The sequence below is a fragment of the Dermacentor silvarum genome, chromosome 10 (assembly GCF_013339745.2).
Source record: "Dermacentor silvarum isolate Dsil-2018 chromosome 10, BIME_Dsil_1.4, whole genome shotgun sequence".
Taxonomy (NCBI): Eukaryota; Metazoa; Arthropoda; class Arachnida; order Ixodida; family Ixodidae; genus Dermacentor; species Dermacentor silvarum.
This window is the reverse complement of record NC_051163.1, coordinates 22,647,122-22,671,695: the sequence shown is the minus strand read 5'-3', so window position 1 is coordinate 22,671,695 and position 24,574 is coordinate 22,647,122. Positions and strand designations below refer to the sequence as shown.

General features: G+C 48.8%; 1 protein-coding gene across 1 annotated transcript in view; it reads left to right on the top strand.

The window, feature by feature from the left end:
* Window positions 1-7,680: 7,680 nt before the first annotated feature.
* LOC119431067 (transcription factor AP-2-epsilon-like) overlaps window positions 7,681-24,574 on the top strand; it is a 172,717-nt gene continuing 155,823 nt past the window's right edge. Inside the window, exon 1 of the mRNA XM_049657793.1 lies at window positions 7,681-7,936. Within this exon, the coding sequence (XP_049513750.1) occupies window positions 7,904-7,936 (33 nt within the window). The 5' untranslated portion in view covers window positions 7,681-7,903. The remainder of the gene's footprint in view (window positions 7,937-24,574) is intronic.

Sequence of the window (24,574 nt, the reverse complement as noted above, 5' to 3'; positions counted from 1 at the left end):
TGTCAGTAAGCCATCAATTGCTCTGTCTGATAAGTACCTGACGATTCTTGAGATCCGTACGTGTGTGTTGTGATAGTGACGATTATTTGAACAACGTTTCACTTTCTTTCGCATTTGCCCCTGTGTATGCCCCTGGTGCAACGACCACACAGCCACACTGACACATATTACATACAAGTGTACGGAACGCCCAGCCGAGGCAGTATCCAGGCTGGTGAGCTCATCACACACACACTCACAACGTGGTCTTGGGAGGCACGGCTTTCCGAGATGGCACTGGGAAGCCAACTGGCGACCCTGGACCAGGCCCGGCGAGCCGCCGCGGCCAGTGGGGCTCTACAAGAGGGCTCCACCCGAGAATAACCACACCAACCACTCTTCGTACAATAAAGTTAATTAATTAATTCATTCATTCATTCGCATTTAATATTTTTAATGATTGCTCTTTCTCCGTTCATTTTATTCGGTTTGTTCATGATAAACAGAGCCTCGCTTTTTCTTTGTATATATTTCAATTTTTTCGATTTTACAGTTGAGTTGGAAGTCAGCGCTCGTTCGTGTCTCCTTTTCTTGTCCCTGCTGTTACCATTGCTCTGTGCACCTTCGAAGATGCCTCACCACATAGCCCAAACAACCACTTCGCTCAATCACATCCATGATGACATCCCGGATGATTGATCGAATAAATTTCCATTTAATCGACTAATGCTTAAATTATATCATCTCCACCACCGAATTGGTTCAAAGTGAGAAGTTGTGAAATTCGTCGGCTGCAAGCTCAGCGAGTAAAAGTTTTAGTGCTTCAGTGATGAATAACTATTACCGTTGAATTGCCTTATTTGCACGCCTCCCTAAATGAACCAATGAGCGAAGTGGGCGGTGAGCAAGCAGTGGCATCTATAGGGCACATAAACTATAGCGTGAAGGCTAAACTTATGTTTGTTTGTGCCCGTGATGATGTTCCCTGTTAAACTTGGTGGCAGCAGTGGGATTTGAACCCACGTCCCGAAGAGACTGGGTTTAAGCTAGGCGCATGGATACTGCAACAACAAGCTGTCGTTGAATGTTTTACATGCTTTACACGCACGAAGTATAATGGAGAGTTTGGCAAAAAGTAGTTATTGCGACTTGTACATCCGAAGAGACCAGCGTGTGGTATACCCAGTACATTAAACATGCAGCCAGTAAAATCCTCCACCACCGCCAACTTCGCACGGCGCCACGTACAACATCTTGTGCCACTTCCTCGCGCGCACCAACACTGTGAATGTCTGTGACATTTTTACGCATATTCTAGCAGTCTATAGTCACCTACAGCTGAGTCGGGCGAGATTACATAAGCTCTTTCGAACATACTCTCAGAAGCCAAGGTGGCAATACCGCAATAGCGAAACATCTTCAAACATGTAGCACCACTCAAAAGAACGTTTTCTCGTTTTACAGCCGTCCAGCTGACTCTCCCAGCACGAACAATGCAATCTGCTTTCTTAATCATTGCAAGATAATTACATAACATTGAAATCAATCAATGTGCATATCTAATCACACATCTTTTTTCTTGTCGTTGATTCATTTCATGTTATCCCGTTATCGCGTTGCTCATCGCATACTTGCTGTACTCATAATTTTCCGAACCTTGTCACCAGTTCGATGGCGAGACCGGCGTGTCTATAACCACAGTAAGCAGATTGCACGCGTGACCTGAATTATGTACAACCTCAAGTCTGCACCAGCACAAGCGACTGCTCTAGAATGTGCGGTGAATCATTTATTAACAGCGGTCGTACTTGACCAGTGTGTTTAGACAGTTTAAATTCGATGAGCGTGCTTGCCGCTATTGTTGACATTGGAGTGTTTCTTGCCCTGTTTGGTATAATTAAGTTTACCCCAATAATAAAGTTAGGGTCTTTATTCGGCATTTCTGTTAGTGCTACTGCTACTTCACATTATCTGCCCTGTGACAATAGCTTTGTCTCTGGACCAAGTGTAAGAGGAGGCATGGCCTTTTAGCCACGCTTAACCAACTGCGCTCTGTGTCCCAACAAGCTCGACCAAGGGAAAGTAATGGGTGTATGTTTTTGACTCAGCGTTGACTCAGCGTTGATATTTATATTCAATATCTTTTTACACAGTTGAAGCACAATGTTCTGATACCTCGCCAATAAGCCGCAAGCACCGCGTGAAGACAAGACGTCTGCACCGTCTCCGCTTTGGTTAGTTGTCCCGTTCAGCTGCAAAGTCGGCCCGCCCTTCAATGCATACCCGGCGACTGTCGCCCTTCGCAAAGGGGACATAATAAATCGTCGTTTTTCTCAGTTCACTGGTCGCGCGGCGCAATTGGGTCAGAGGATTCCCGCGCATTGACAAATTAATCACCGCCCCAAGGGGGGTATACTGCTGCCGACCAAGTTCACCCCCGATCGACTTCCAAGGCATGCGCGATGGCACGCGTATATAAACCTTTCGGCACCTGCATGCCACACCCTTGGCATTTTGTTTCCTCCTCACCCACTGCTTGCGCAAGGCTCTGAGAGAGAGAGAACGATATGAGGTTCGGGTTGGTTAACCAGGGGATGGTTCCGGTTAGTTTCATAGGAAGTCGTAGAGCGGAGCAGGACGAACTTAAAGAGCGCACCACGAACGACAGGTAATACGTTAGCGCTAACGGAGCAGCGTGTGGAGGAGACACTGCCAACACTTCGTGTCAACAGCACTTTCGTACATCCGGTTTATTTATTCGTGTGTACCTTGTTCATTCCTCTGCAGTACCGGATCATGCAGTACCGGATCGCCTAAAGTGGCCCTGCTCAGCAGTCAATGACTTTTCCACGGGTTTGCCTGAATACTCGTAAATTTGCCTGAAGAACGTAAAGGGTGCGTAGTTTTCGGCGACCTTGTGCTATGATACTGGGCGCTTTTCAATGTGAGATAAAAGACAAAAAAAAAAGAAGGATAACAGGCATTTACTTTGCAAAACGCGAAAGATAGTATCCAGGATAAGTAGTGCAGGAGAGGTGAATGCTAAACGAAAGTGAGCACTGTAAAACACACTTAAAGCAGACGTTAGTGTGCCAAAGAGGTGAATGGTAGAGAAGAGCAGATGCTGAAATACGCAGAAAACGTTTGGCAGATGGCAGTGAGAATAAAAGAAGAGTAGGTAAACGACATTGTGCAGAAGAGTGGACAACAAAAAAACACAAAATACTTTAGCCAGACGACAGTGGGCAGACGAGGCGAATGATGCAGAAGTGTGGTCACTATTAGAAACACAGATTACTTTAGGCAGGCGACAGTGTCCACAAAAAGCTATTCTTACAGCGTAGTGAACACTGAAAAACGCTGAATTTAGGCAGACAAGAAGTGCACAAAAGAAGTGATTGATACGGAAGAGTAGGCTCTGAAAAATGCGAAGGCTTTATGCAGACGACCACGTGCAGAATAGGTGTATGATACGGGAAGAGTGAACACTAAAAACGCAGAAGACTTTGGGCAGACGACAGTGTCCAGAAAAAGCGAATGCGACAGGGCAGTGAACAGTGAAAAACACAGAATTCAGGCAGACAACAGCGTGCTGAAGAGCGGATAGCGAAAAACAAAGTTTTTAGGCAGGCGAAGAGTGCACAAAAGAGATGAATCATAGAGAAGAGTGGACATGAAAGCGTAGGACATTTAGGGCAGGCGATCATTGCAGACGTAGTCAAATGATGCAGGAAGAGTGGTCCCTGAAAAACATACTAGACTTTCGGAAGACGACAGAGTTCCGAAAAAGCGAATCCTACAGGACCGTGAACACTGAAAAACGCAGACTTTAGGCAGACGAAAATGCATTAAAGAGGTGAATGACACAGAAGAGTGGACACTGAAAAACTCAAATACTTTGAGCAGACGACAACGTGCAGACGATGCGAATGATGCAGGAAGAGTGATCGCTGAGAAACACAGAGGAATTCAGGCAGACAATAGCGTGCGGAAGAGCGTATACTGAAAAGCAAGGATTTTAGGTAGAAGACCATGATCAGAAGAGGTGATTGATACTAGAAGTGTGCACACCGAAAAAAACGCAGGAGACTTTAGCCAGACTACGGGGTGCAGAAGAGCGGACACTGACAAATACAGATAACTTTAGGCAGATGACAGTGTGCAGAAAAGGCGAATGCTACAGAAGAATGAGCACTGAAAAAGGCAGAATTCAGGCAGACAAAAGTGCGCAAAAGAGGTGAATGATGCAGAATAGTGGACACTGAGAAACGCAGACTTTAGGCAGACTACCGCGTGCAGAATAGGCGAACGAGACAGGAAGAGGGGACCCTGAAAACGCAGGAGACTTCAGGCACACGATCATGTGCAAACGAGGCGAATGATGCAGAAAAGTGGTCATTGAAAAACACAGAAAACTTTACACAGACGACAGTGTGCAAAAAAGGCGAATGCTACAAAACAGTGAACATTCGAAAACGTGCAATTCTGCCAGACGATTGTGTTCAAAAGAGATGAAGGATTCAGAAGAGGGATCACTGAAAAGCGCAAAAGACTTTAGGCAGACCACAGTGTGCAAGAAAGGCGAATGATAGAGGAAGAGTCGGTCACTGGGCCTCTTCGATTATCCGTCCCTGACAGTCCCGGACTGCCCGAGGCAGTGCTTTCCAGCCAATGAGCGTTGTGTGTGCAGCTTCTCGGATAGTCCGTAACTGTCAGAGACGGATAATCGAAGAGGTCCACTGAAAAACGCAGAAGACTACTGTCGTCTGGCAGACGACCACGCGCAGAAGAGGGGAATGATACATGAAGTGTGGTCACCGAGAAATGCAGAGAACGTTATGCCGACGACAGTGTGCAGAAGAGAGAAATGATTCAGGAGTGGGGACACTGAAGAACGCAGATGACTTTAGGCAGACCACGGTGTACAGATGAGGCTAATGATATAAAAGAAAGGTCACTGACAGACACAGTGCACTGTAGGCACGACGGCCAGCGTACAGGAGGGGCGAATGCGAAGACGTCACCGCATGGACGATGCCGCGAGCAGGCGCGCAAAAAGGCAACGGGGCAGCCGGTAAATTGCTCGCGAGCTGCTCGAATTAGGAGCGAAACTGCGGAGGAACGAGCAACAAGTCGCGGGGTGCGAGGGGATCGAGCTCCCGAGAGGGTGGTCGCGCCAGCGCACATGCTGCTGGGAAAGAGAAGCCCATCGACACACGCAAGAAGAAGGTGGTCCGTCGTCCGAGACGGCCAGCTACATACTCCTCTCTCGAAGCGTTCCCGCTGGCCCGGCGAGGGCGTCTCTTTGCGCCGCTGGGCTGCTACTGCCTACAGACCGTTTGGACCGCTTACGGCGGAATGTCTCGCTAGCCGAGAGGAGAGCAGCACAGCCGGACGCCGCACGCGGCCGCGCCACCGACGACTGCCTGCTGCTCCGAGCGCGGTGCTCGGCTGCTTCCCGCACGCGCCTCGCGCACCGCACACGTCTTCTTTTCGCGGCCGCGCATCGAACGAACGGAAGAGACCGGCTCCCTCCAGAGTTACGCATCCAGAGGAGCGGCGCTTGAGTGATTTCTCGCACCGGCGGTTCCTGTGGAGGGACGTCTGCATCGACAAGACCGACGTGTGAACAGAAGTGCGCACAAGCGCTTCTGGAAAGAGCGTCTGCTTGCCAGTGTCTTCTTCTTGCCAGTGTCTTCTGCTTGCCAGTGTCTCCTGCTTGCCAGTGTCTTCTGCTTCCCAGAGTCGTCTGTTTGTCAGTGTCTTCTGCTTGACAGAGTCTTCTGCTTGCCACAGTCTCTGCTTACCAGACTCTTCTGCCGGATCAATTCTGTCCGTCGGTTCCCTGTGCGTGCAGTCCGTGGCTTGTGCAGATCACAACCATCTCTACTTTCAGAACCCTGGTTTCGAAGAGAGCAGGAAGTCAAACCTTTCGTGGCTAAACCCTCGTCCCAAGGTACCGTGGCTGCAGAACGTCGGTGTGCATGATCTAGAATCCTCATTTCTTGTGGGACGACAGGAACAACAGCGTGAGCTTTGGCTGACCTGTTACCGGAAGGACTTCTTGCGCGTGTGTCAACTAGGGCTAAGCCCGCCGGTGACCAGTGCACAGTGGGTTTCGTGTGTCGTCATTTGACTGGATTCCGGAGAGCGCCATCCAAGCTTGAACAAAAAAAAAGTTTTCGTACATCGAGCCCTCAAAATAATCTAAAAAACATATTGAGCCTGCCCCTTTCACCTATGCTCGGCCCATTTTGAGAATCACCTCCTCAGCCCTGAACAAAACACCACTGTTCTTGTTGATAACGCATTTTTTTGTCTGCTCTGCGCCGGAAATACATCAAGAAGTTCCGTTTTACTGTGTGAGTGAAGTGAAACATCCGTTGTCCATCGGCGGCTAAAGTACATCACGCAGCACATCCTCAACACGCCGTGTTTTGTTTTACAAGTTGTGCGATTAGACAAAACGTGTCGCGCACCGATTCGCGCGCCATTGGTAGCACACGTTTGACGTCTCTTGCAAAGGTGACCTAGCGGAAACACCTCCTTGGTGCCAGGAACAGTACTTCCGTGGTTAAAGACGCACACCAGACTTCAGGGTCATTAGCATTGGGAGTCATTAACAACCGGTGCAAGGAAACTATGCTAATCTATGGAGAGCTCGCAATAACCTTGGACTGAAGCCCTGCGTATCCTAATTACCGCATTTAGTTTAATATATATTGCGCGGTGCATTCGAATGCCACGCGCCTCATAGAATTCTCTATTATCACGTTACAGTGAAGTAAAAAGAATTATTAGCGCTTTTGTTGATAGTAATATAACTTATTGCTATCTGGTAAACAGACGATCGCGGGGCAGTGACTGAAGAAAGTCTTGTCGAACAGATTGGCTTCTGTAGGAGCTTCATTTTTATGGGTCTTTAGCAGTGAGCTAATCACCCGAGGACACTTTGTCGGCAGCCTTTACAATTTGCGTACGCTACTACTGAACATTAAGGCAGGGTTCTGCTTGGTGTAGACGTCTTGTACGATTAGCACCTTTGCAAGCTGATCAACCTCACCGAAGCTACTGAAGTTTGCGACGTCTAACACTGTTATACAATTTCTCACGATCGAAAGCCTATGAAGCTCAGATAAGGAGGCGTCTTTCATCCCCTAGTACAAGCTGCCTCCAACACTCGCTTACAATCGGACAGCGTAGGTAAAGAAAAAATAAAGGAACTTCTCGCCAAATGCTGCTGTGGCCACGTAGGAAACAAAAGTCCGGACACGACGAACCCAACAGTGAGATCCAGATACGGGACACGCTCGAGCCGTCCTGGGAAAGCTCGTCGACGCTAAGGATGATGCCACAAATCCATCAACGGTGCAGTGACAGCTGCTGTGCGCAGGCTGTGCTTCCGTGATCGCCTCTCTCAGCATCAGCAGCATCAGCAAGCGTCAACAAGACCGCAACACAGGGGTTGAGAAAAGAAGCCGAGCTGTGTGAAAACGAAAAAAAAAAAGAGAGGCTCCCTTAAGCTGCGTCCGCGCGAGTGCCAACACTCAGCCGGCGGTGGGGAAGACACTCCCCCACGTTCCTACAAGGGCTGCGGTTTTTCTTTTCCTTTTTTTTTTCGAAACCTATTCGTCGGCGCGTTGAGGAGCTCCCCATTGTAGTGCTGGGTGTACCTGTACCACTAGCCAGCTAGCTAGCACTCTGTTATGGCGGCGAACGACTTGCCGTCCGACGACGCCTCCCGACTCGTCGCAGACCTCGTCGAGCGTGTCAGTGTCTCCGCGCCTCAGGATACGACCTCCGGCCTCAGCGACGGGAGCCAACAAGCACCGCCGACGGTCTGCCGGCTGTAGCCCGTCCCGCCCCAGAACCTTGTGACACCGACACCGACGACATCGCGCCGGTCCCGTTCACGGAGGAGTATATGCTTGTGCTACAAATTGACGACGACGAAATGGTGAGATTCGTACTCTTTGCTATAACTCGCTTCTTGTCTGTCTTTTTTTTTTCGTGGTGTTGGGTTTATTCCTTTAACGAGCGAATTCAGTGCACTTCCGTTAGGAATTCTGACGGTCTGCCCATAAACGTGTGCAAGTTTCCTGATTTTATTACGGATCGCTGCGGACTCCATTCAAAGAAAGTAACGGTTGTATAGGATGACCATGAAGTGGCCTTATCGGCTTTTAGCTTGAATCCCCGACAATCCATACCACCAAACACACGCTTAATCGCAATGACGGCAACTTTCCCTACCACGTGCACGCACGTTGCTTACGTCACATCTTAAAGCAAACATTACCGGACCATTTCCGCCTTCAACTTAATTGTGAACTATAGTTTCCCGTGCGGGAGCCGAAACGTCTTATTTTTATAAACTTTCGTGGTCGGTGTCCGTTCTGATTGTTGTCAGGATTAAAATTTGCGCATAGCGAGTCCTCGCATTTCCGGAATAATTACATCACGATTTGATATGCTGTCAGTCCTGTCGCGTTGTTTGATTACGAAAAATTTAATCACTGGCTCAGCGCACATGCACGATGAAGTATTGAAGGGGTCACGTAGTTACTCTGTTATGTATAGTTTCTCGTTGAAAACAATAACCGTTTCGGGTGATGTGTGTAACGCGCAGCGAATACCTAATGAAAAAGTAGTGATGTTTAGAATTTGTCGCGTACCTCTTAAGACGTTCCTGATTGGCTCTGCGCTCCAATATGCAATAACATTCGCCAATTTTGTGTTTCGCAACACATTTATAAGTTAGACCCATCTGAGTGTTCGCTGTGATGGCTGTACTACTACTTCGCAGGTTCTTTCGATGCATCTGACAGTAATTATTTGCGTCGAACACTTTCCTGAACTCGCGCTCGCTGTTTTAAACACAATGAATCACATTAAATAGTATACAAGTATTTTTGAAGAGTTCAGGAACTTTCCATATTTGTGGTTGTAACGGTACTCAATTAAAAGTTCCGATATTATTATTTTCTCCTTCTGTTATATGCTTTAATGATGTTCAAAATGCAAGCAGTGGCTTTCAAACCAAATTTTTTAGCAAGCAGTTTGCGCTTGAAAAGTGAATACGGATACAGATGTCTATAGATGTGACGTTTCACGGAGGTTTGTGAACAACTGTCGCCTTGCCGCCGGCCTCTCGCTCGCTGTACAATATACCGACTCCCATTTCGCTTGACTTGGTCGCACTAATCTTTTTATTTTAAAAACTATTTCAGCGAAGTCATAGTCATAAAGTAGACTCTACCCGGTCACTACCTTACACTTGCTTTCAAGTTATTCTTCGTTCTTATAGTTTTATTATTAGTTTTGTTTTTGTTACAAGTCAGCTTCGTCATCCGGGCCCATCCCCATTGAAAGTACGACCCCGTCCAGGTAGTCGTGCGTGTGTCATACCCTAGATGCAAATCAAGGTTTTGCTTTTGTGTGCGAGCCAAAGTGAACTCGGTGGCTTCCACGAAGTCGTTTGACATTCCTCAGTGCACATTCTCGGATGGCGTTCGTCACACTGCGCATTCGTCATAGCACGTGGCTTTCCAGTGCTTCATTCGCAATCTTTGTAGCCGAGATGAATGACTCGTTCGACAAAACATTCTGCTGAAAAACGCAAGGACGTTTCCTGCTTTCTTTTTCTCGTGTTCTATAGCGGAGTGATTAGAATCGTGTAAGAATGCAACAAGTTGCATTCATGAAAAGCTGCTCCGGGAGCAGCTTTCTGCCCCGGATCCTTCTCTGCCAGAAATGAAGACCGTTTCAGTACATGAAATGAATGTGTTTGAACATGAAATGAACGTCTCATTTGTACACAAGTGTTCAAGTTTGAGTAGTTGCTTTACCGATTTGGCTTACAAATGATATTCCCAAAAATATTTTTTATACCTGTAGCACACTGCTTTCGTTACTGTAGACCGATAAAACAACGCGGAAGATAGCGTTTGATAAAGGCCGTCGTGGGCCACGCCACTTGCGCATTTAATTAAAGATACCGTCGAATTTAGACTTATGAGTGCAATAGCATACATTTCGAGTATTCGCGTTCCTCTGAGTTTGCGTGTAGATCACCGTAATGCGCAGAAGGGTAGCAGTCATGATAGTGTTCATGCTGATTTGAGCTATTACGTATCCCTCCGCTGGTGCATACACGGGTGGTGCTGTATCCATGGACTGGCTTATCGTTCATCACTCATGGACATGGTTTATCGTTCAAACTATCGTTTATCAGGCACAAAAGTAACACTGAGACGATATCATCCGACAGAGTCTTGGGCGACAAGATCGCTGTTTTTCGCTATGCGCACATCCGATCTGATGCCAACGGCAAAAGGTCAAACGAGGTTAAGTCGCCGAAGGTGAGGCGCCAACGTTCCTCGCGCTTCCCTCACTGTGGTTCGACGCCCCCTTCCGTATTCTTTTTTTATCTTACCCCACCGAAAGGGCCTCGCTTTCGGTGATAACTCCGTTCTTTTTTTTTTTTTTTTTTTTAACACTTCGACATTTCCTACCTGCGACGCCCGTTCATCTCCATCGCCTCTAGAGCTGCAGCGCACTGTCCAAAGCCACGGCACGCTTTTTTTTTTTTTTTTTCTTGCCGTAGATGTGTGGGGAAGGGCTGCATTCATCAAGCAGCACATGTTTACCGGGCTGCGGCATTGTTGAACAGCGCCGCAAACACTTGTCGGCACGCCCTTTGAAGGCAGCGGAGAATCCATCGCTTCCTCCTCTTTTTTTACACCCTCCGTTTATCTTATCTACCCTTCTTCCCCACGGCCGGCGCGCTGGGTGTTCCTGTCGGTTCAGGAAAAGGAAACGCCTTTCCCCATCCCTCCCTCCATTCCTTTCTCCTCTCGCTCAATGACCTTTGCTTTTCCCGCACGAGTTACTCCGACGCCTTTTAGCCTCAATTACACCGCAAAGGGGAAAAAGAAAGGGGGGGGGGGGGTAAGAGAAAGAGCATATGCGTGTCAAACTTCAGCTGGTCTTTGCTTTGGGCGCGAACTCCGACGAGCTTCTGAAAAAAAAAATTGAGAAGTGTCATTCTATACCGTTGAGGTGTTCCCGGTATACAGCGTGTGCTTCCTATAGTAGAGCTCGATCACGAACTTTTTCTATGCCGTCGCTTCGGAAAAGTTTTGGTAATTGTGCGAATTCTTACGCCTACGCTATATACTATGACTGGAAGGACACTAACGCAAATCACTACATCTTTGAATTTCTGTTATACGGACCCCGCTTTACAGGCACCGTGCGTTGAAGCTCTCCACACTGACATATAGACTGACATATAGCCTAGCCAGCGGTGGAACTATATATCTTGTATGAGGGACCAAAGAGATAAACTTTATTCCATAACGAGTGTTAGTCCTAGTCGTCGCTGTTGGAATCCGTCTGAGTCCCTGGTCTTGATGCTGATGGTGATTCGGTTTGTGTGGATCGGCTACCAACAGTGGCTATCATCATCATCAGCCTATATTTATGACCACTGCAGGAGGAAGGCCTCTCCCTGCGATCTCCAATTACCCCTGTCTTGCGCTAGCTGATTCCAACTTGCGCCTGCAAATTTCCTAACTTCATCACACCACCTAGTTTTCTGCCGTCCTCGACTGCGCTTCCCTTCTCTTGGTACCCGTTCTATAACTCTAATGGTCCATAGCGCACGTATAAGGGGCAGCTCTTGAGGTCGTGTGGTCCAGCTCTCCCGAGAGGAAGGGATATTCGAGCGAGTTAAAAAGTGTGGAGAAGAGAGTGCTCTGGGGGCATTCCCAGCAAGTATGGAGTGCGTTGGGGTATTTGTCACTTAGTTGGCACGCTGGTGTGTCACATCTGTTCGCTATGTGATGCCCGATCGCAACTTGCAAGAGACGTTATGTGCTCACAGTATACGCTCTAGCCATCGCTTCTCTCGAGACAAGAGTTTCGACGTTTTGCAAAGATTCTACAACCGCGCTGGCCGTGCATGATCATAGAACCTGGCGGCATACTTCTCATGGATTATATGGTCTTGCGCTCTCTTTGATAGGGCGAGGCTTCGCTCATCAAGCTGAAACTAGCCATTAAACGGCCTTTTTCTGTGTTGCTGTTCAGAGTGTCTTCTCATTCTTGTCGTTGTCCAACTGGCCGGCATCGGTGGAACTTGTAGGAAGCTGAATCGGGGCCTTGCATTCCTATGAGTAGAGGGATGCTACACCATCAACAATCATTTCGTGTACGCAAGATAGCCATAGCAAAAGCGGCTCAACGCAGGACAGAATATTGACGCGGTTCCCACGAACAGCAGGCCTACGCAAACAAATGTAATTTCTCGCTCCATCGTAGTGCGGCCGCCGCCACCGGGATCGAACCGTCGACCTCGGTCTCAGCACCGCTATATACGCCGTAACCGCTGGGGTACTGCGACAATTGTGTATACCGAGCTTTGAATGCCCCTCTAAGACACTTGGGTGGTCAAAATTATTCAAGACTTCCTCACTGTGACATTTTTGCAGCTCCTGTATTGCGTTGAAACATCGAACTCAATCAATCAATCAGAAGTTTCGCACTACGCCGTCTTTCATGACACCTGTGTTGTTTGAGACGTCACTATGAAGCTTCCTGAAGAGAATAGCAAATTGGGAGAGTTGGTATTGGTCGTGGTTCATGAAAGAGAGTTTTATATTAGGGTGTCCAAGCCTGGAGTCGCAAACCGCCAGGCGTACACAAGAACGCAAAGAGCTTACAATGCAGTTTTCGTCCCTCAGCGCTTGTGCATATACAGTCGAACTCGAATATATCGAATCGGAAGGGGATCACAAGAAAAGTTCGATATGTAAGTAATTGGTTATAGAAAATAAAAATTTTATACAAAACAATTTCAAGAGGATTTCACTGCTGTTTGTTATGCACAATAATTCGTTATATGTGGGTTCCATATATCCGGGTTCGAATGCACCCGAATCTAAAGGCGAAGGTGAGCGGTTTCGGCTTCCTCCTGCGACAGGCTATCTTTGTGTCCACTTTCATTTTCCTTCATCTTAATACTTATACACTTCAATACAAACATATTTAATACCCCTATATGCTTTCTCTGGCTTCATTGTCTGTTTTATTCGTATGTTTGTGTCTAACGTCGACGGAAAGTTGACTTCCGGAACGAAAGGAAAACGAAAGAATCTGCGTTCAGGTTAAACAGATGATCGACGTTTGTAGTGTTTCGCTTAGCAGGGTGGTTGTCAAACGCAGTTTCTACGCGTACAGTATACAACCTAAAGAGAGAGAGAAAAAAACACGAGAAGAAAGAACGCCTGACAACCGTTTGCGGGGCTATACACAGGCGGACAACTCGGGCCGCTTTTGTACCCACCCACTTCCCGGCGGCACGCTTTTTAGCTTTTGTGAGTGGTTACACCGCCCGCTTCTATTGTCCATCCGAGCGGGTGCTTAGGAAGCGAAGTCGCGCGCGGCCGCACGCGGACACCGACACTCCTACGTTTGTTTAGTTCGTTTCTTTCTTTTTTTTTTTTTTTTTGTCTTTCACTTTTCCTTCATTTGTTACCGCACAGCGTTGTCGGCTAAACTAACAATGTGGTGTGCATATAGAGGCCGAGATTAAAAAAAAAAAAAAGTTGTAAAGTGTCGCGGCACCTTTTAACCTGGAGAAAACGGTACCTGGCGGTACCTTTTGTGAAGCGCCTTGCAGCGAAGTTCCAGGGTGCGTCGACCTCTTCAGTGCAGTGCCAAAGGGCCCGTGAAAGCGCAACGCTCAATCGATTCATAACTGGTCAGGTACTCTTAAAAAAAAAAACAGTTTTCCCTTTTTTTTTCTTTTACAAAGAAGTACAAGTTTACCGCTAAACAGACGAAACCCCCAACATAAGTCAAGAAGAAGTTCTTCTATGTTAATTGGTTTGGCGGGAAGATAAAGGTTTAATCACATTGGGAAAAGTGAGGTCCGAACTTCACTCTTTATTTTTGCTGTCACACCAAAACGTCATTGCCGATACGTCAAAGTGTAATCAATGATTTGAAATTATCTTTCCAACTATAGTTGGGTAGATTGGGCGCAGGAATATTCCTCAAAACTAGCTAGGTTGATCCGAAATGTAAGAGCGCGACTTGCAAGGAACAAGAACATAGACCGAAGGTCATGACAGAGAGAACAAGCGCTGGCTTTCAACGACAGCTCTTGTCAATCAATTTATGGGCTCTTCGGCTAAGGCCTTCTTTCAAAATACCGCCGTTTACGTTTTGAGTCACGCAGAACCACTATAGCGCAATCTTTGACGGTATTAACTATAGGGTATTTTGTTTCTTCCGATATGCAGTGGACAATCTTTCTTTCACCGATAAACAGTTAAATATAGACCTCAGCACACACTCTCAAAGTTCATGACGTCACGTCAAGTTTGTGCGGAACTTCAGGGTGACGTAGCCACCCGTCCATCGGTCATGCGTCTTTTTCTTGCTTACCAAAGCTCGCTCTCAAGGCAAGGTTAGTCCGCTTTGCTTTTGGCAGTATAAGCGTGATCCATTAATACAGCTTAACCTAATAATCTTCTTTCAGCGTCCTTTTAACGGCCGCGTAAAATCTAAGATCTCGACGCGGCGTTAAGCCTGATTCCCGGGGTCACAGCTCCGTTGACCTATGCGTCTGGCTGTGGTGACCCCTCATCTCGCTATGCGCGCGCATTATTACACCAGGAACCACTCCGCTATATACCCCCAGCCCTCGGGCGCGGGAGTCACCATGTTCGCCGAGTTTATCGGGAACGCGGCGTTCTCGATAACTCCGCATTAACGCAGTTGGCCGGTGCCGTGCCTATTACACTACTCTAGTTTTCTCTGTGCGCGCGCGTTCGATGACTCCTGCAACGTCAGTCCCCGTTTTCAATAACTGTTCGGCGTTTTATAACGCGGTCACGAGGGGGGCGGTGAATGTGGACCCGCATTATAACGAAAGCGCTTACGCAAGTATTGTTCGTGAGAACAGATGCCAGCCATTCACGGTGCAGGACATATCTTCAGCCAAGGGCGGCCGGCCAATGACAAACTGTTATGACTGAAACGCTTTGAAGATAACGCAAATCAGTTCCGCAGAAGCCCGCCAGGTGGAGGGAGGTTCACGAAAAGGAAAATCGTCGTTCCACCGTATGTATTGTAGCACGACTGTAGCCGACATTCAGCTGACTGCCGCAGGAAGCTGCTTTGCAGCTTCGTTCTGAGCTGGTTCTCTAACCTAACCTAACGTGGTTAACCTCCCTGCTTTTCCTTCTATCTCGCTCTCTCTCTCCAACACATCTACCCTCCGTCTACATGTTGTTAAAGACCTACAAACACCAGTCGACGTGGTATTACTGTCCTCACATGTATAGCCGGCCAAATCTTTAGCTATAGCTCGTGCTAAGCACAGCCCTTTCTGCTTTCCAGCGCATTATGATGGAGGCAGCTTGCGAAACAGTCGAGGTTAAGCTCTTGCTCACAAAGCGTGTGCGGATAGGAGAATCACCTATTCGGTTGTTAGTGTCCTGAGGCACTGGCGTAAAGCAATTCAGTGCTCGCACAAGCCAGCTAAAGATTTGGCCGGCTGTACATCATGATGACTGAAGAGCTATAGCAATTGAGCACAATGTTGAGGTCTCGATTACCTATAGCGACGGCCCCACACATTTCTAAGAGGGTGGTATCCCCAAAACACCACCCTGCTAACAGTTCAATGGAGGTTAAAGAAGCTGAAGGTTTAGAGCGAAGTGAATAAAGAAAAACACGTTGCACTGCTCTTCTTCCATTCTTCGCGTTGTCTGTTCACGGATCTGAAACGCCACTATAATCACGGACGCGTAGTGAATGACCCCTCTTAAAATATTTAATGGTTGCCCAGGAGGGGACATTGTCGACCTAATTACCTCTCCAAGAGCAACCTGTTCATACAGACTAGGGCATCACCATCGACACCAACGCCACCACCGCATAACCGCTTCAAGCGTGCCCGGGAGATTGCTCTCGTCTGCTACAGCGCCGCGTGGCGTCTGCATGCCTTCAACTTACGCTAATTCATGCGTCTGCGCTGAAAATGAAAAAGAAAATTGCAGCGTGACGTATGTGTCACGTCATCTAGTGCCATCGAAAAATCGGAGCCCTGCAGCAACAGTTTGCTGCCTTCCCACTTCGTGTTGCGGAACACCAGCGATGTTAACGGCGTAATTTTTGTATAGACCGCGCCGCGGCGCCATCTTCTGGCGTTCTTTTTTTCTTTCCTGTCCGTTAAGCCTGACGCCCCCACTTTATCTTTGGACAGCTCTATCGTCGTCTATACACCACCAAGCAGAGGAACATGCGACCCAAACGGTAATTAAATTGGCCCCCAGCCGTATAGGCCGTAAATAAGAAAGTCAAATAATTGATTCGCGCCGCCATTTTGCTTCTCCTCGGATACTCCAGCGTCCATCTTCTGTCCACAGCGATGACTTCTCCGAAAGGCCGGAGAGACCGCGTAACACGGGAGGAACGCCAGCCCACTTTTGCCCCTGGAGCTAGATTTCATTCTGAGTTATTTGGGCGCCGCAATGGCTGGAGAGCAGGGAAGGGTAATAAGAAAACAACTACAAAATCTAAGAGGCCATAGAAAACGATAGGTATAGAGGCTGTCCGTGCCCTGCCCATAGAAAGTGTACAGCGCTGAGCAAGCTGTGAGGCGTGCCGATGCGGTTACTGTGGGAAGTATAGACAGTGCATGCTTAGCCTGGACGGCGGTTATACCGCATATAGTATATGTGTCGCTATTTAAGCGCTAACTTGCCAGAGCAGTCGAAACACTGCACAATATCTTGCTTTGGCTTTTGCGTTGTCGTCTGCTCGCTGTTCTCCAAAGCAGACGACTTTTGTTCTCGAGAGCAGACGACGAACAGACGTCAGAGTGAGGTATACGCTGTTCCTCTCTCGGTTGGCTGATGCTAGCTCTAGCTTTTTCGAACACTGCATCGTTTTAACAGAATGGCTAGCCCGCTGGGTTGCTATATAGATTCGTGTTCAGCCGGTGTATTAACGCTGCCCGCAAACGCTGCGAAAAAAAGAACAGAAAAGAAGAAGTATGTACAAGAAAGGCCGCCGAAGCTTCCCGTTCGTGAGAGAATGCTGCAGTGGGCCGATCTCGATAGCCGAGGCCTCTTGGCGCGTCGGCTCGAAATTACGATCGAAACTGTTTAGCCCCCCCCCCCCCCCCCCTCTTTTCCCTTCTCCGCTCGCCGGTGTTCCTGTTGATTCAGAGGCGTTTATATCGTTTGTTACTTCTTGGCGGGGGGAACCCCATTCCTGGCTCATTTATACACGACGCATTTCCTCGCGTCGTGTCCTCCTCCTTTATATACTGTTTCAACCCCCTACATATTGCTTCCCTTTATTTCTTTTCTTTCATTCTTGCTTTTCGCCATAGCTCAATAGGTGTTTTCTTCTTACAAGCCTTGCTTCCGTTCGGCAACACTTGCAGCAGCAGCGAGCCTTTAGACCTGGGTCCGACGCCGTTTTTGTGTTCGCAGCCTCATTAATTAAACCGCGTGCGCGAAACAAAATGGCCGAACGCCATCGGCCTCTCGCCTTGCGCCCCCCCCCCCCCTTTCCCCTCCCTTCTTCGCCATCTTATTTCTTTCTTTTCTCCTGTATTTTTACTTCAGCTCACAGCTCCCTGTGTGCTGTCGCTTCTTCTTAGCTCACGGTGAACCGCTCCTTCATTCATTTGTAAACGTGAACCTCTTCTGCTTTGTTTTGTTTGCCTGCTCGCTCGCTTGCCTTCGCGTACACACACAGAGACGCCGCAAGCGAGCGTCTCCTAGTCGTAGACCTTCGAGGGGGTTAATGTTTCGCGGCCACTCCAAAGAGGAGAAGCCGCGGCCATTTTAGCGCCGCCGCTGTGGAGCTCGTTTTATCTGCGGCGTAAATCAGTCGCCGATTTCGCAGTGTCGTCGTAGTCGTCTGCTCGTCGTCTGCTAGCCGCCTGCAGCTGCAGCAGACGACATCGCGTCGTCGACGACCCAGCAGCAGCAGACGACGGCGATGACTTCGTTCCTGCAACCGCCCCTATAGACTTCCTGTATGGGTGCGGCGCATGCGCAGTTCGCAGCTTGATTGCTTATTTAAATCCTTCTCGGAATTATGCGTATTAGTGTTATTATTATTATTATCATGATCATTATATTTCGTGCAAGGAAAGGCGATATACGAAATGATCGCGAGCCCATTCCTCGTTATACTTGCTGTCCCTTTAAACTCACTTCGGGGTCGAGTTTAGGAGGATGCTTTAGATGCACTATGCACGAAACCGGTTGGTCGAACTTTCGAGCGGCGTTGTATCTTGGCGAGCAGTACTTTTTGAGAATGCGTTTTCGCGGGCTGATTTCAAATGCCGTTTGACAAGAAGGGAACGGCGCTCGGCTATTGCCGAACAATTGGGCAGTGAAGCCCCACCCCGGCCTATAGCTTATAATTCTCTACAGGCCTCCCTGCATATTGGCCGAGTTTGTTAATGCGTTTCGAAAGCGACGGTTGCGAGCATGCGCGCGGGCGTAAGGCGTTCGGAGTTTAGCCTGAGTTCGGAGCTGGGGCGCTGCAGCATGTTTATATACCGCTCCGAAAGAATTCGATCGTGAAATTGGGTCTGGCAACTCGCTGTTGACTTTTTGGGCTATAGCGTTGCGTCGCGCCTTGGCTGTTTCTTCGAGCGGCGGAGACTGGCAGTGTTTGTAGTTCTTTAAAACAAGCTTGTCCGGCTTAAGGCTTTGTCGAAGGTTTGGGATCGCGTTGGCTCATGTTGTTTGGCTACTCTGGAATCAGAGGCACTTTCATCCGGTACGCTCGACGAATACAGTGAGACACATCCTAAGTGGCTCAATGATTGGCCGTTTTCTGTCTCTCGCGAGGGTGCAGTGACCCCATTTTTGCCGAAGAATCTGCGTGCTTAAGCTGATGGCAACCAACGACAATAGAACGAGTTTCGGGTCTGTTTCCTCTTCTGCAGTTACTCTCGTTTAAAAAACAATTAAGTGAGAGAGGCTGTTATGCAGTAAGGATAAGTTGTCAGCGGGATACTTTTCTTGAACTTGCAATAGGTCTTTATAAACGGATGTATCGACGTTTTTTGCGTAATGGAGTTAAGCGATGCTGAAAGAGGTGTTCAAGGTTCTACGGTACATGACACAGGGGGCTAATTACCCCGTGTGCTAGAACTTTATCCACTTCACTAAACGCATCGACTTAGGTGAGCGAGTCCGAATTCTTAAAGCTTTTCCTTCCTGAGCGATCTTCTCCACTGGTCGACCGCTATCGCTAACGATGTCCAGCATCATAATTGGCTAAAATTTGTTCATGCGAATAGCTTTAGCGTAAAGCTTTTCTTCAATATGGGCCGTGAGTGGTTGATGTTGTCACTGCGCTTAACTCCGCCGTCATTCCAGCGCGAAAATTTTGTGCAAGCAGGCACTCTCGACGTCTACTCGAATGCATTGCGGTGAGAAGGCGTGTTTTTCAAGCAACCCCTCGTCGTATAGGTATAATCCAGAAATCTTACTTAGACGACATAGGACTAGCACCAAGACTTTAAACAAGCTGGCGTGCTGACGAAGACTATCATCGCAGCAATGCTCTCATCGTAATCATCATCCTGCTTGCCTCTTTGTTTCCCTTTCCCTCTCCCCGTGTGTAGGTTAGCTGGTTAGAGCGCGCACGGCCAGGCCTACCTCTCTGCCATCTCTGCAAATAATACTACTAATGAATGATAGGCAAAATTCCGTAAAGCAGGCTTTCCCACACATGCGTAACTTGCCCTAACCAAGATGGCCGCGCTCCCGCTATGTAGTAGCACTCCGAAAGTTGAGACACGGCTTTCGAAAGCTTGGAGGTTGCGGCTAGCGCAGGACGGCAGGAATGACGCCACCGGCCCGCTTGTTTGTGGCCTTACGATTCAGCCTGAGGTCCGCCATCTTGGTGAGGTCTAATGAGGTGTATGGAGAAGCACACTTGCGGCCTTTTAACAGCGAAGCTGTTTAAGCCAGCCGTAAGAAGTGCGCGTTTCACGAAACTATCATCATCAGCATTTGCTCGAGCGTTGTCGTCTTCTTCCGCAGCTGGCTCGTTGGCGGCCCTCGGTTAGCGCTCGTGCTCGGCACGCGCTCGTGCCACTGCTGCCGCGTTCGTCGTCGTCGTCTTCTTTTACAGCTGGCTGCGTGGCCGCTAATCATTCCAGCGTGCAATTTCACTTCTCTCTTCTATCGTCGTAATGGGGAGGCAAAGCTTGCGCTAGGCCGCGCAAAGCTCGAGACACAACGAAGCTGGCCGATCGATTGCGTCTCCTGGTAGTAGCTAGGTTGAACTTGGCTATGTCGAGGTTGGGAGCTTGGTTGTATTTAGGTTGACCTTGGTATCAGCTAGGTTCGGCCTTGGCTATACCTGAGTTGAGCTTGGTTATGCCAGGTAATCTCTTAGGTCATGACGCAATCGATCGCTGTGTCTCGAGCTTTGCGCGGCCTAGTGCAAGCTTTGCTGTTTTTTCTCTCAGTCTCTCTTCTCTCTCTTTTTTTTTCCTTTTCTTCTTTTTTGAGAAATACTGCGTTGCATTACTTGATAAACGAACATATCCCAATTCCACGGCGGCATACGTACTTCCCAGGCACTCCTTGCCTACGTTATGGACAGTGTCCGTGCCTGTGTGTGTATACTGCTCTCCTTGTTCGTCTGGCGATCGCCACCACCAAGCTCTGGTTTTCCCGGCCGTCTCTACAAGCGCGCGCGCGCGCATTTCGGCTTAAAAGGGGTTGCGAAAGCACAACCGTACATGACCGAGCCCGCCGTTTCGTACAGCAGCGCTGCTCGTGGCGCACTCGAACAGAGAAAGCCGATCACGCGTACCACGACGAGAAGCGAAGCGAGCCTGATTTACGTAACAAACCTGGCTTTTCTTCCTTCGTTTTTTTTTTTTCTTTTTTTTTTTTTTTAATCTGCACGCACGGTGGGTCTGCCTATAAGCAAGTCAACCGGCAAAGCCAGCAACACCAACGCCACTCAATTTTCCTGGCTTTTTCTCTTTTTTTTTTTTTTCTTTATCTCGCTTTTTCGCTTTTCCTGATCGAAGAGACCGGGTCCGTTTTCTTTCTTTCTTTCTTTCTTTCTTTCTTTCTTTCTTTCTTTCTTTCTTTCTTTCTTTCTTTCTTTCTTTCTTTTTGTTTCGTCGTTTGTTCAGGGCTTTCTCTCTTTTCGCGTTTTCTCCGCGCCGGCCACTCTCTCTGTCTTGCGGCGGTGCGCTCACTTTTGTTTTGTCGCTCTGACAAGGCTGAAAGAAGTAAGACGAAGCGGGCCCCTAATTCCCCCGTTTCTCTCCTCGGGTGTGGTTTAACGACGACGACGACGACGCTCGGACGAAGGCGACGTCGATGTGGGGAAAGTGCGAGCAAAGGAGGAAGACAGACCGGGGGGGGGGGGGGAGGCGGGGGCTCGAGCAACCGTACCTGCTTGCCTGCCTTGTCGCAGCGTAATAACACTTAGCTCCATTTTGGCTCGGACCGTGTAATTCTCGAAAAGTTCGAGCTGCAGGCCGCAGCAGGCGACCGTTCGGCGCGGTTACGGTGGGGCTCTCCTTCTCCGTCCACAACTTACCGCGCGCTCACCACGTGCTTTCTTCTTCGACGTTTTCCTCATTCCGAGAGACAAGAAGGCCCGCCTGTATGATTGCGGACGAGGCACGCACGTACAGACACGCACGCACACGCATGAAAAGGCCCTGTTAGAGCGAAGATATGTCCAGCGCCGGGCGCGTGCAGAAAGTGTTGTGTAGGCGAGCGCGATCACTATCGCCTCTCCCCCCCCCCCCCCCCCCCTTCCAATATGCGTGGCGACGAGGACCGGACCGGGCCGAGACGACGGGCGATCGACGCGCGCGCCCTCCTCTCCGCCGGGCGATTTTGTCGATTGTCGGCGGCCGATGACGATGGCGGTAACGATTGGTCGCGCCGTTTCGAAGGCGCCGATTGGTGTTCGGAGGCGAGTTCAGAGAAACACGATGGAAACCGAAACAATGAAGAAATGAAGAGAAAACAACGAGACAGAGGCCGAAGAAACGAGACGCCCACCCCCTAGAGGAATGACGAAACCCCGTCCGCGGCGCGTACGGCGATGTTCCCTACACATGCAAATTTTTCTTTCGCGCCCGCCCGGAGCTCCGCGCGTGCCTACTGTATACTTTGTCCTTTCACGACGCGGTGACGGCGGAGGAAAAAAAAAAACTGCAGCACACGCAAATTGTCGTCGAACCGCAGGCTACACGCGCTGCAGCTCAAAACGACCGGCTGCGAACAATGCGTAAACGTTAATTTGGCGAAGCGGCGACTGGAAGCTCTTTGTTATCTTGGCCTGATTAGGTTAAACGGCGATGATAGCGATTTCATTGTACATTCCCGACAATGAAAGCAAAAGACACCCTTCCCCTTTCCCACCATTAATTCCGCGATCCTCTTTGTCGAGATTCACGTGCGTTCCCGCCGAACCAATGACTCTCCTAATCGTTTTCTGTTGATTTTTGTCAGATTACTTTGTACTAGACAAACTAACGCTCTCAGGAACAGACAAAAGCACCCCAATCTGGGCTGAGGGCCTACGGGAACAGTGGCCGAATAACAGAATTCCTCAGCCTAGAGCCAACGTTTCGACAAGTGGACCTGCCTTCGTCAGGTATTCAGCTTAGAGCCGACGTTCCGACAAGTGGACTTGCCCTCGTCATGTCTTCAGCTTGAAGACGACGTTTCGACAAGTGGACATGCATTCGTCAGGTCTGCAGCTTAGAGCCGACGTTCCCAAAGTGGACTTGTCTTCGTCAGGTCCTCAGCTTGGAAAGGAGTTTCAACAAGGGCACTTGTCTTCGTCATATCCTCTGTTTGAAGACGACGTTTCGACATGCGGAGTTGTCTTCGTCAGATCTTCCGCTTAGAGCCGACGTTTCGACAACTGGACTTGTCTTCGTCAGGCCCTCAACTTGGAGCTGAGTTTCTACACCTAATGTAACGTTTCTATTCCAGTGCCATTTTTGCCAAGCTTTGTCGGTGGTTCGAGCGGGGCTCCGCCTACATTATCACCGACATCGCATGGTTGTGAACGGTGGACGATAAGGAATAGAATCGAATGAAAAAAATCTTTGCATTATATATACCGACCTGAAGCTTCAGCCTAGAGCTAACGTTCCCACAAGGGGACTAGTTTTTGTCAGGTCATTGACCCTTTCTTCGTCAGCACTGTCAGGTCCCTTCTTCATCACCCTGACGAATGACGAGTGCCCTTGTGCAAAAGTTGGTTCCAGTTCAAGGGATTCTGTAGTTCGGCCACTATTACTCCGCACTGTCAGTTCTGGCACGATTGTATAGTCCACAGCGGAGCCGACAGGACCCTTGCTTTTAGCTCGAATGCCTATAATAAGAGATCCCCTGGAGTGTTAATTACAAACCTGTACGTACAGTCGGCATCAAAGCTTTACGGACCGCGGGATCTGACAGAAAGCTAAACAGTCCTGCTGGCCGCGCACCTTGGTATTCGCATTCCCAGCCTGTGGTAGTGATATTCGAACGGCGTAATGTTCTATAAGGGTTTACTGGATACGGTCACAAACACCTATTTCAGTTCATTTTATTTTGGCCCATTTGCAAGCAAATGGAGGGGGCCAAGGTAAAAGCTGCTTGTTGGCAGCTTCATTGGTCCCTGGCACCCTTTACATATATTGGCGGACCGGTGGCAAAGAATTTCAGAAAAGAAAAACAGGCAACAATAAGTTACACTGTTAAAATGAGTAATTACACTTTGACACACTCTGAATACACATGGTTTCACTGAACCACGGTGATCTAACTGATAGCTTTCGCAAGACAGATGAGCTCCGATGGTGTCAAGGTATGAATGACAATGCCGCGGCTTCTAAATAAAGAAGCCATATGCCCCATGACTCCCATATCCAATAATTCCATATTGCATATGTAAACACAGCGGTTTTTATATACGATTGCATATGCTTCATATGGGATTATTGAATATGAGGGTCATGGTGCATGTGCTTGCTTTTCGCAATCGCTACTGCTCGGAAATTCGGAGTTTCTTCAGACGGGACCCGGTTCCTAAACTTTTGACGCCGACTGTATACGCCTCATTTCCCAGCGAAATAATCGGCCGCACTGCGTCGAACACGTATACATCTCGCCAACTGCAGGACTGAGCCGTGCACAGTCCGTTCGCACACCCTCCGTCTTCGTCGTCGCGATAACGGCCGAGAGAAACGTTGTCGGAAGCGCGTAACCGTAAACTTTCGGCAGCGCTTGCGCGCGCTTTATTCCAACTCAGCTCTTTTTTTTTCGTTGTGCTCGGCGAGCGCCATAATAATAATAAACGAGGGAGAGAGAGAGAGAGAGTCTTCTGAGCTTTAGGTCGTGCGGCTTAGCGGCGTGCACTACATAACCTCGTTTCCAACGCCGTTCGTATATGCGCGCCTCTCGGCCGGTCGCCGACTCCGCGCGCGCTCTCTCTCTCCTGGCTTGTTCGGCGACCCTATTCGTTAATTGTTTTATTTCTATGTCACGCGTCGCTCCAGCGCGAC